At 41.0% G+C, this 12,954-nt stretch overlaps 1 protein-coding gene across 2 annotated transcripts in view; it reads left to right on the plus strand.

Annotated features, from left to right (window-relative positions):
* The window catches only part of LYN (LYN proto-oncogene, Src family tyrosine kinase), a 120,404-nt gene that overhangs the window by 57,840 nt on the left and 49,610 nt on the right, over positions 1 to 12,954 (plus strand). For both annotated transcript variants that reach the window (XM_057498061.1, XM_057498062.1), the window contains exons 5-8: positions 1,225 to 1,323; positions 1,447 to 1,550; positions 2,058 to 2,207; positions 3,333 to 3,485. In XM_057498061.1, coding sequence (XP_057354044.1) covers positions 1,225 to 1,323; positions 1,447 to 1,550; positions 2,058 to 2,207; positions 3,333 to 3,485 — 506 coding nt within the window. The remainder of the gene's footprint in view (positions 1 to 1,224; positions 1,324 to 1,446; positions 1,551 to 2,057; positions 2,208 to 3,332; positions 3,486 to 12,954) is intronic.

The following is a 12,954-nucleotide window of genomic DNA, read 5'->3' on the forward strand; positions in this document are numbered from 1 at the left end:
TGTCCATCTGTGCCATCTTAAAAAGTTTGGGTCTGTGTGGCATTTGCACACTATCTTAATGCCATTTTTTGTTTGGTTCTATTCTTCCCATTCATACTGGGTTTATGGGGCCAGACTGGTTTGAGTTTTAAGGGCACTGGACTGAAGCAGCAGTCATTTTGGAAAAGTCCCTACTCAGAGCTTGTAACCCTTTTGTGAAGACGCTTAGGCATCATTTCCTTGACCCTCTCCATGCAGACTCACAGAGCTGTGGCTCTGGTCAGACCACCGGGGCTCAGAACAGTACTGAGAAGGAGGAAGTCAGGTGTCTGAATCCTAGCTCGCTGCTACTAACTGTACGCACAGTCACCCTGGCCGGCCAACCAGGGTAGAGGGGGGAGACTTGTGAGTAAGTAGAAGGTGTTCCATAGTTGAGAGCAGTTATCGCTGAGGTAAGAGTGACTGTCACTGGCTGAGTGTGACCTCGGACTTAGTCCTGGCCCTGCCACTTGGTAGCTGTGTGACCTTGGTAAGTCAGTTCGACTCTACAGCTTCTTCACTTATAAAATGGGAACCACGAAGCTTCTGTCACGGGGTTGATGTGAGGGTTGTGTGTTTGTGCTTATGCGTGAGTGCAGGAGGGGCACACCGTGGGCGGCAGCCTGGTGCCAGCTGTAGCTGTCCTTCATGTCCTGCAGACAAGGATCCCGTCTGCCTGTGGGAATGTGAAGGGGAGCATGGCTGAGGCGCACAGGGACCCACCCATTCCTCCCTCCTTCACTGCCCCCAGCTCCCCCGCTCCACGTGGGAGCAGAACATGCTGATGAGGCCCACCTGCTGGGAGTTACTTCATGGCTTTCGGTGGTGTTCATCTGTAGAAACTAGGGGTTTTAACAAAGTATTTTGTAACATACAGACCATGGCTTATTATCCTCTCGACTCCCATTTCCTGAAGCATTTCTTAGCGATGCTGGGAGGGGATTACAAACATTTTGCTTCTGCAAGTTGGGGACCATTTTCACCCCAACTCTTTTTAGTGCAGCACTGAGCACAGGGACCCCACTTGTGGCCGCACTGTTTCCCTTTGCTTCAGTCTCTAAACATGTTTTTATTTCAGCAAGAGGAGTGAGCATTCCCACTGGATTCTGGGGTTCTGGGACTCTTTCCCCAAAACACCGTAAGACAATTGCTGTTGTAGCTCCTGAGGCACTGGATACAGACACTTTGATGCTGTTTCTCTTCCAGGCACGGGGAGTGGTGGAAAGCTAAATCCCTTTCAACAAAGAGAGAGGGCTTCATCCCCAGCAACTATGTAGCCAAAGTCAACACCTTGGAAACAGAAGAGTGAGTCCTTACATGTCGTCACCTCTGATGGTTTTGTTTGCCCTGTTGGATTTTTTTGTTTATTCTTTGTCTTTTTCCTTCCCTGTAACCTAACACCCATGGAGTGTTAAAATTTATTCTCAGGTGGTTTTTCAAGGATATAACCAGGAAAGATGCAGAAAGGCAGCTTCTGGCCCCAGGGAACAGCGCTGGATCTTTTCTCATCAGAGAAAGTGAAACATTAAAAGGTAGGAAGTGGCTTAAGCCCTCTTACTGAAGCACTGTTTACGGAATCGTTCTTAGAATTCTTTGTAAAAAGGATGTATGTTATGCTCCCGTAGTGAACTTTTATAGTTTGATAACAAATAACACAGATATGATTAATTGTGCTACTAAAAGTAACACAGAAAGCAATTATGGCCATTTCTTATCAGCTTTGTGTTTGCAGAGCCTCTTACATTATTATTTAGGCTAAACCCTGACATTTTAAGAGAAAGAAAATCAAATAATTTTTCTGTTTAGAAAAATAATAAACATCATGAAGAAAGAAAATGGCATGTTGGTAAACTTCATGGCAAACAAAATGCTAGCTTCATTTGTCAAATAGACTTTTTATAGGACTTTTAAAAGTATGGACTGTATACGTAATTTATATTTTATACATTTTTATGGCCAAGTGTGTACTGCAATGTTGTACAATCCAGGTCTTATTTATAAATATAAGCATGATCTTTACTTGTATTTTTCCCCCACAGGAAGCTATTCTCTATCTGTCAGAGATTATGACCCTGTGCACGGTGATGTCATTAAGCACTACAAAATTAGAAGTCTGGACAATGGGGGTTATTACATCTCTCCACGAATCACATTTCCTTGTATTAGTGACATGATTAAGCATTACCAAAGTAAGTAAATACTGAAGGCTGGACAAAACAAAATACTTACTATGAAAATATATGATATCAAACATTTTCTTACATTAAACTTTTTTATAGGTCACATTTCTTTTCCATAAAATCAAAGGATCATACTCTAAATTAATTCCAAGTTAATATATACTGAAATGTACAAAGTCAGATTTGATCATTGTGAATACTTATCCCAGTCCTTCCCACTCTGTCCTTTTTGCTTGACAGTTAATGGTTCAACACTATGAAGAGAAAAATGAATACTATTTTCACATCACATGTGTTTTTACAGCACATCTTTAAATGTCTGGAATAGGAATGCAGATTTGCAGATCTCTGTTTGTGGAGCCTCTTACATTATTATTTAGGCTAAGCCTCACCTCTCACCAAGGAAGTGTGTGTGTGTGTAAAAGTAATACATACTCTTGGTAAAAGAAAACAGAAATAACAACAAAAACAAAATATTTAGAAGTGGCAAGTCCATGGTCCATTTCCAGTGCCACCCACCGGCCTGTTAAGCTGGGCCTGTGTCCAGCCGTTCAGTTCATTCCCAGTGTGATTAAAGTCGGTTGCTGTGGGCAGTTGTTACTGCTTACAGCTACAGCCTGCTCCAAGGGAATACACTTTATAGGTTTGCTTAGGTCCCAAAACATGGAAAGAGCAATATACCCCAGATTTTGTGGCATCCTCCCTCCCTCTCTGTCATCTCTATTCACTTAGAGCACGTGTGGTGAGTGTTTACTGTTCTCTGGCCTTCCTGGGCTGGAGGATCCCTGGTGACATCACCAAGTCCACACTTTTGTGCCCTGAGGTACTTACATGGGCTCAGTAATCTAAAATACATTTTACTAAGTGTGACAACATGTTAGCTTTTATCTGCTGGTGTTGTTTGTTTTAAATAGATTAGCAGTGCTAATGAATAAAATCAAGTATGTTTTAAATTGTCTTTCATTTAAGACTTTCAAAGTTATGACTATACAAAAGATAACCTCATAAGCATTTTGAGTTCATAGACTATGGCAAGTTGGAAATTAAAAGACTAATAGTTGAAACTTCCTCAAAGATACTGGTAAAATATGAAAGTATGACTTTTTTTATCCTTTCTCTTCTCTTTCAAATTAGAGCAGTCGGATGGTTTGTGCAGAAGACTGGAGAAGGCATGTATCAGTCCCAAACCACAAAAGCCGTGGGATAAAGATGCCTGGGAGATCCCACGGGAGTCCATTAAGTTGGTGAAGAGGCTGGGTGCTGGACAGTTTGGGGAAGTCTGGATGGGTGAGTGTGTGGTTCTGCAGCCAGTCCACTCCAGATGTGACAACAGGAGAAATAAGGACTCAAGTTGATATCTGTTTGTTTTCTTAGCCAAATGCTAACCTGTATCAGAAGCTATTTCCTTTGTGTCTCTCTGTCCACCAATTACTTGAGGAGACTCTTCCTCTAATTTAGTAATTCTCCTTTAGAATGAATGTTTATGAGGAAACCTGCAACACTTATGTATCCCAATTGTTCTGCCTACTCTTTCTTGATTCCTTCATTACCAGACTCTCTGGTCTGTATTTTAAGTGAGGGACATTTATTTCCATCTCAGGGAAAGGTACACTTGGGTTTTGGACCATCCTTACTCATAGGCTTAATAGGAAGCCTCACATTTATTGTAATTTCTCACCAAGGAAGTTTTCAAAAATTTTCAAAGTGCCATCCTTAATGAATCACCCCTTATCATTAAGTACTGCCTTCTCAGGCTGGCAAGAGTCACCCTGAAATTATGGCAGCGACTTTCTCCTGGGGATTCTTTCTGCCCATTGTCTTTCTGAAAGTTTTTATAGTGAATGTGAGCTTCCTTTTCTTTTGTGATAAGAATTTTAAAAACCCTTCTTAAGAAAAAATCATGTTCTCTTCATGATTCTAATTGAAAATGCAGTGACTTCTGTCAAGGATAGCATATTAGGTCATATACATCTTTCCGAATCACTTTTTCTGTGCCAGCTTTGTGTGAGTGAGAGCAAACATTATTTGTAAGGAGCAGGAAGAGGGGGGGTACACGGCTTACAAAAACTGTGTGCATCCAGCTGAGTGGGAACTGAAGACTCTTTGCAGCCCCTGCAGCCACGTGGTCATCGCACTTCCCGGTCTAGGGGTCTATGAGGCAGAGGTGTTTCCTCTAAAATCTTTGCCCCTGGGATCACAGCTTTGCCCACTTTCTCCTACTGGTGCTGCTTCAGCCAAAGCGTCCTTTCAATATGGCACATCCTGACCCAGCCCGCAGTTAACCCTTACTGCACTGTAAGCCTTTGTGAACGTTTTTACGGAATTCAAGTCAACAGCTATAATCAATACAACCTCACATTCTCCATTTTGGTTGGCGGATTTCAGAACTAGTCAGAGTGCGTATCAGCTCTCTTTCCATTCCCGTCGGCAGATTCCCCGGTGCGAGTGCTCGCTCTCACTGTGGCCTCTTACCATTCACACGCTGCTGCCTGTGTCATGATACCCTCCTCCTTCTTTTCTCTCTCTGCTCTTTTCTTTTTTATTGAAGAAAAATTCATGTAACATAAGATCAGTCATTTTAAAGTGAACAATTTAGTAACATTTATTATATTCACATTGTGCAACCAGCACCTCATTCTAGTTCCAAGCCGTTGTCATCACCCCAGAAGGAACCCCTGTGCCCATTGAGCAGCCAATTCCCCATTCCTTCCCCTCAGCCCCCTGGCACCCACCATTTGACGTCTGTCTCTGTGAATGTGGCTATGCTTAGCGGAATCATATACCTTGTCTGTCCTGTTACGTCTGGCTTATTTCACTTGAGTGTAGTGCCTGCAAGGTTCATCCATGTGGTAGCAGGTGTCAGAGTTTCATTCTTCTTCATGGCTGAATCACATCTGTTCTATGGCTGTGCCACAGTTTGTTTACTTGTTCATCAGTTGATGGGCAGTTGGGTTGTTTCCACCTTTGTTGTGAATAATGCTGCTACGACCATTCATGTACAAATCATTATGAGGACAAAAGTTTTCATTTGTTTTGGGTTATATACATTCTTTTGGGAGTGGAATTGCTAGATCATATGGTAATTCTATGTTTAACTTTTTGAGGAACCATCAAGCTGTTATCTGCTCATTAAAGAAAAGACCCCTTTTTATTCCCCCATATACTTACATTTATTTTCTATAATATTTTTAAAAATCTAAGGGCTAGGGACAGGAACAGTATAATAAACACTGTATACCTTTCCCCTACATTCACTAATTGATAGTTTTCTATATATAGTTTATTTTTTTTATACATACACACACACACACACGGGTATATATTGTTATTTTGTTGAGCCACTTGAGTGTAAATGCAGATGTCGACGACTCTTCACCCTTAAATGCTTAAGGCTCCTAAGGCACCTTAAATACATGTGTCTAAGAGCAGGGCCGTTATCTTATTGAATACAATGATCACATTCAGGAAATTAAATGTTGATACATAGTATCATCTAGTGTAGACCCTCATTTTCCTAGTCATGACCTCATAACTCTGGGATCATGTATTTGCATCTGGTTAATACATCTTTAGTCTCCTTGAATCGGGAACCATTCCTTGGCCCATCTTCACCTTTTATGATGCCAGCATTTTGTAGGACACAGGTCAGTTGTTTTGTAGAATGTCCCTCACTTGGATTTCCCTGATGTTTCCTGTGATTTGGCTCAGAGTATGCCCTTGTTCACAAATAGCATCTAAGTATAAAGCAATGCTGGGTCCCCAGTGCATCCATGGGAGGCACGGAATATTCGCCGGTCCCATTATTGCTGATGTTTGTTTGATTTTAAGGAAGTCCATCAGATTTTCCCACTGTAAGTGTTATTTTTAATTCCCTTTTGTAACTAATTGATAATCTGTGGGGATATTTTCAAGCCTGTGTAATTACGCTGTGATCCAAAAGAACTTCCCCAAGTGGTTTCAGCGTGCTGTGCTCATGTTGAATTCTCTTCCCCCTTAGAAGTCGTAGCTTCTCTGAGAAGCTGCAGTTGTCCCTGTGTCCCTCCCACACTCCCCTAAACATGTCTACTCCAGCCCCACGGGCTCACTCTGGGAGCCAGGGGCTCTGCCCTCCCTCCCTGGCCTCCCCTTTCCAGCCTTGTCTCCTCGTTGAGAGGATTGGCCAGCAAGTACACGTTCATTGTGACCTTGCCTTGTCCTCTAGGTCTCTCAGGCCATCTGCCTGCTCGCTCTTCTCTGCATTGCCCCGACCCTGAGAGGGGAGATGATGACAAGTGTGGAGGGGGAGGAAGGAGAATGGGGGGAGGGAGAAAGGACTGTCTCAGCTATAGTGTCACTGCCCCCACCCCCTAACCCCCAGGCTCATTTTCATCAGTTACCTCTTATACTCACTGCAATTACACTGTAAGAGGAATTCTGGTCATCACTTGATAAATGAGGACCCTGAGAATCAGATAAGCAACTTGCCCAAAGTCCTTCAAGGCAATGAGGATGCCAGCTGCCAGGCAGCCCAGAGAACTGGACTCTCGCTCGCTCAACGATCCACAAGTTAGTTTGGCCTCCCTAGCCTCAGTTTCCTCATCAGGAAAGTGGGCAAACGACCCTCTCATCAGCTGCTGAAAGGAGGAATGGGACGATGCACCTGAGATGTTTCCTGGAGAGCCTAGCTCTGTGCTCTCTATTTTTATCATTATTTTCATTTTACTGTGTTTGACTATAGTCACTGGCAACTGTATTTCAATGGATTTTCCCCAACTTCAGTCATGATTCCAAACTGTAAATAATCCAGTTAGACCTTCCTATGGAGATTTGCCAGGAAATCGTATACCATCATGCAGAGAAAAGTAGAAGGAGCTGAGCTGGGGTGTCTGCTCCAAGGCAGTGGCCGCGCATGTGAAGTGATGGTGTGGAGTATGCTTCCCGTCTCCTTCGTCCAACTGTGAGGTCAGGACAAAATCACACTGTGTGCTCTTTTCACCCAAGAGGTCAAATCCGCTGCTCTGGGAAGTTATCACTGAAGAGGAAGAGATCACGGTAGTCCTCTTGTATTTTCTTAAAATTTTCTTGAGGGCTGTTAGCAAGTAGAATGGGAACCAGCTCCACAACGGTGCTGCCCATGGGTGCCATTTGCCAGCCCAGCTCGTGAGGAGTGTGTAAGCCAGTGGAAGTCAAGAGGAAGGTAGCAGCAGGGGGCACATGCCTGAGTAGACCTGCCCAGCACAGTGCCATCGGGAGAGGCTCAACCTTGTCCTGAAATTGTCCCCTGGAGCTCAAGCACATTGGACCTTTCTGGGACTGAGACAACCTCTTTGCTTCCAATTCCAGATACACTAGATCCTCCTGCCCTTTCTCACCCTTTCCTGTTCATGGGCTTCCACTGAGCCATGTGCTAAAAGTTCACACTGATTTTAGAGAATTTCTATTTGGCATGTACCCAGGTGGTGCCTGAAAGAAGCTGAGGTTTAGAACAGGGGCATTGTAAAATATGCAGTTGTCCAGAAGGGTTACTTTTTTTTTTTCCAGAGTGTTACTTTTTATTTAAACTCTTTGAAAAAAGGTAAAAATCTTGTGAAAATTCATCATTTGAATAGATTTGCTAATAATGTTTTAGTGTAGGGAGGCAGCAGAGGCTCATCTGAAATGGGGTTACAATAGAACCTAGTTTGCAGGGATAGTGTAAAGATTGAATGAGATGATACAGGCCAACCCTTAGCCCAGTTGACAGCACTCAAAGAGCCACTGTTATTTTTAAATACTTAATTTATTATAAAGTATGGTAACATTAGAGTATAGGCTATGAAAGAGAGGATAGATGGCCCAGGATTTACCCACTCACACAGGTTGTTTCTTATTTTCTTAAACTTTATTTTGAGATAATTACACATTCACATACACTTGTAAGAAATAATACAGAAATGAAAACATATGTCCATGCACGTGTAAAAGAAATTTTATGCAAATGTTCATAAGAGCATTATTCGTAATAGCCAAAAGGTGTAAACCACCCAGATATCCATCAGTGGATGAATGGATAAACAAAATGTGGTGTATCCATAGAACGGATATCATTCGGCAGTGCAAAGAAGTAAAGGGCTGACACTTGCTGCAACACAGATGACCCTTGAAAACACTAAGTTAAACGAAAGAAGCCAGACCCAAAGGACCACAGTTGGAATTACATGATTCCATTTGTCTGCAATGTCCGGAATAGGCAAATCTGTAGAGACAGAGTAGATGAGTGGTTGCCTCAGCTTGGAGGGTTAAGGGGGTGGGAGGATGGGGGAGTGACTTAATGGGGTACAGGGCTTCTTTTGGGGGTGAAGAAAATGTCCCAATGATTGTGGTGATGGTCCCACAACTCTGAATATACAAAAACCAATGAATGTATAGTTTAAATGGGTAGGTGGCATGGCATATGACTTATAGTTCAGTAAAGCTATCATATATATAAAATAACTAATACAAAGACATCTCATGGAACCTTTACCCAGTTTCTCCCAATAGTAACTTCTTGCAAAGCTATAGCATAGCGTCATTGTGAGGATTTTGACATCGATTGTTGTTTTTTATTGTGCTTTTCTCCTTCTAGTCTTATATTAAAGAAAGGAAAGAAGAAAGGGAGGGAAAGAGAAAAGAAATAGAAAATTTTGATCTGGGATCTTTTGTGGATAGGTTCTGTGAATTTGGCTGTCAGGCAGGGAACATCCCCTTAGCTATGGAAATAACGTCAATACATTGAAATGCATTTAGCAGAGAAATACTGGGAATAAAACCAAAAGAATAATGACTGGTGGTGTTACGCTATGAATCAGCGGTCAAGGGCTGGCACCTCGCCCATGTGTTTGTGCTTCTCATTCTGACTGTTCTGGGGCTGGTAGGACCCAAGGTCTGCACCTTCGAGCTGCCAGGATTTAGTTTTGGTTTCTCAAGGGACAGCAGGCTAGCTTTTCTCATGGGTAGACAAAGAAAAACACATTACAAATTATGTCAGTTAACTAAGTTAGTATTTTTGCAAAGCATGAGGATTGGTTCATAGACTACCAGTCCCATTCTATAGTCTGAATTTTTTGTTCTGAAATACAGTGAATAAATACTAGGAAGTGACCTGTTCTGGATGGGAGGAGGGAGGGGTGAAACAAAGAGGAATTTCTCCCTCAAGCTGTTTCCTCTTGTCCATGTGATCCTCTTGACATCTGGTTTGGTGATATGTTTTCCTCTGTGGATTGTTGGATTCCAAGGGAACTCACTGATCAGTGAACATAAGGATGGTGTTTCCTGTTACCTCTTGGTCTGTGAAAAAACTTTGTGGAAGAAGGGAAACTTGTTTGGAATTGAGTTTTGCATGGTAAATTTTCATTTGAGCCAACTGCATTGAAATTCATCACCAGCCAACTTCCCAAATTAACTACATGCATCTTTTTTAAGGACCACCTCCCTTGTGGTACTCACACACTTCCAACATTAGTCATACCTGGACTTGGAACTTTCTCAAATTGTTGCACTGGCTCCCTGAATGATGGCAAGAAATCCTTTACTAACTTCCAAAGATTTTTTTAGAAGATCATTTCCATCTGTAATGCCAACATAAACCCCCATGGCTAGGTTAACTGAACCTGCACACTACAGAATATATCTTCATAAAGTACAATTTGATACTTAGTGCTGAATAAAAATCATGCCTTAGTGCAAGATGAAAACCTGCCCTGTTGTTTAAGTGCCACAGCCCTAAAAAAGCTGGTGCCATTCTTCAGCTGTGTCCTACACAGCTGTTTTATTCACTGTTCATTTGAACTCCTTATCAGCATTTTTGATAACTTTAGCAGCTATAGTAGATTTCCTGATGACTTTCCCCCCTACCCTTGGAAAGCATTGTTTTCTTCTTCATCCTTTACCATAATTTTATATTATGTAAAAGTTTCAATAAGTTCCATTGCTTTTCTGATGACAAAAGGGGAATTATTTTGTTTCTTTCCCTTTTATTGCTCTGTTACAAAAAGCAGACAGAAAAGGGTGTAAGACACAAATATTCAATATCATAAATACTTACAGAATGAAAACCTGTGTGGTGACCCCTGAGATCACACAGTGGAAGCTTGCCAGTGCCCAGAAGCCTCCACTTACCCCTTCCTAACCACAAAGGCAACTGCTATTCTGACTTTTGTAATAATTTCCTGGCTTTTTTTATACTTCTACTACTTGTGTAGATGGGGATATGCACCCCCAGACACTCTAGTTTAGTTTTGCCTATTTTTGAACGTTACATAAATGAATTGTACCAAATGGACTCCTTTACTATGTCCTCCCTTTTTGGTTCAATGTTGCATTTGTGAGATTCATCCGTGTTTTGAGGTGTAGTTGCTGTTCATCCACCTTCATTGCTCCATAGCAGTGTGTGCTGTGTTTGTATTCAAGATGTGAAGAGTTTATCCATCGATTTCACTATTTATTGATGGTATTGGAGTTGTTTTGACTACTGTGAGCAATGCCACTGTGAACATTTTTGTGCTGGTTTCAGGGCACATGTTTCCCTAGGGTGACCAGGAGTGGATTTGCTGGATCATAAAAATAGGAATCTAAACTCTACTTAATAGTGCCAGCAAGTTTCCAAAGTGCTTGTCCCAGTTCAGACTCTTAGCAGCGAAGTACAGAAGTTCTTAGCATCCCACTTCCTGACTGCCAGAGTTGTACCTGGAAGGATGTGGGTCCCGGGTCAGCACAGCCCGTGTGTGTGTGTGTGTGTGTGTGTGTGTGTGTGTGTGTTGTCATCACTCAAGCTTATTGCACATGCAAGGAGGCTGCTCTGTCAACATCCTTCGTGGGTCCCCGGGATATTGCTCAGAAAAGAACACCGCCCCAGTTTCCCTACCAAGGGGGCACGTGTTCACCTGCAGTTGTACTGTCAGACTTTGTAATTGTTGTCAAGCTGGGTGGTAGTTTCTCCCTACGGCCTTATTTGCATGTCTCTGATTACTAGTGAGGTAGAGTTCTTTTCACGTGTTTGTCATTTGGATTTATTTTTTGAAATTCCCATCTATTTTTCTGTTTCTCTTATTGATTTGTAGGAATTCTTCATATATTCTGGACACTGTTTCTTTGTCAGTTACATGTATCAAAGAGTATATTTTCTTGCTCTGCTTTGCTGCTAATAATATTCATGTAGTTGAGGATCTATTTATAAACTTGTCATAAAATTTTTAATGGAAACTTTTTAAATTGAAGTGTAGTTGATAATACAATATTGTGTTGGTTCAGGTGTACAGTATAGTAATTCTGCAATTATATACATTACTAAATGCTCACCATGATAAGTGTACTTACCATCTCTCTCCATAAAGAATTATTACAATATTATTGATTATACTCCCTTTGCTGTACTTTTCATCTCCGTGGCTTATTTATTTATAATTGGAAGTTTGTACCTCTTTATCATCTTTGCTTATTATGTTCATCCTTTATGTCATGTACTAGTTTGTTCTCTGCACTTGTATATGAGTCTGTTTTGTTTTTTATTATTTTTGTTCTTTTAGATTCCACATACAATTGAAACATGCTGTTTGTGTTTTTCTGTCTGACTTAGCTTAATACTCTTTAAGGCCATCCATGTTGTTGCAAATGGCAAGGTTTTATTCTTTTTTATAGCTGAGTAATATTCCATTGTATGTATGTACCACTTCTTATTTATCCATTCATCTACTGATGAGCACTTGGGTTGCTTCCATACCTTGGCTATTGTAAATAATACTGCAGTAATCATAAGGTGCATGTATCTTTTTATATTAATGATTTTGTTTTCTTTGGGTAAATTCAAGAAGTGAAATTGCTGGGTCATACAGTATTTCTATTTTTAGTTTTCTGAGAACCTCCATACTTCTTTCCATAGTGACTGCACCAGTTTGCATTCCCTTTACATGAGGGATTCCTTTTCTCCACAGCCTTGCCAACACTAGGTTTTTCTTGAATTTTTTTATATTAGCCATACTGATTGGTGTGAGGTGATATCTCATTGTCATTTTGATTTGCATTTCCCTGATGATTAGTTATGTTGAACATGTTTTCATGTGATGGTTGTCCATCTGGATATCTTATTTGGAAAAAAGACAATTTAGGTCTTCTGCCCATTTTTATTTGGGTTATTTGTTTTTTTGGTGTTGAGTTACAGGAGTTCTTTATATATTTTTGGATATTAGTCCTTTAACACCTATCATTTGCAAATATATTCTCCTGTTCAGTAGGTTGTCTTTTCAGTTTGTTGGTGGTGTCCTTTCCTGTGCAGAAGCTTTTTAGCCTGATGTAGTCCCGTTTGTTTATTTTTGCTTTTGTTTCCCTTACCTGGAGAAACATCCAGAAAAAAATTACTAATGTTGCTCTTCAGGAGTGTACTGGCTGTGTTTTCTTCTAGGAGTTTCATGGTTTCAGGTCATATATTTAGGTCTTTAATCAATCTGAGTTTATTTTTGTATATGATGTGAGACAGTGATTAAGTTTCATTCTCTGGCTTATAGCTGTCCAATTTTCCCAACATCATTTATTAAATAGATTGGCCTCTCCCCCTTGTATATTCTTGCCTTCCTCATTGTATTATCAATTGACCGTACATGTGTGGGTTTATTTCTGGGCTCTCTATTCTGTTCTGTTGGTCTGTGTATCTCTTTTTGTGCCAGTACCATACTGTTTTGATTACTATAGCCTTGTAGTACTGTTTGAAACCTCTAGCTTTTTTCTTCTTTCTCAAGATTGTTTTGGCTATTCAGGGTCTTTT

Source organism: Manis pentadactyla, chromosome 3 (assembly GCF_030020395.1).
Source record: "Manis pentadactyla isolate mManPen7 chromosome 3, mManPen7.hap1, whole genome shotgun sequence".
Taxonomy (NCBI): domain Eukaryota; kingdom Metazoa; phylum Chordata; class Mammalia; order Pholidota; family Manidae; genus Manis; species Manis pentadactyla.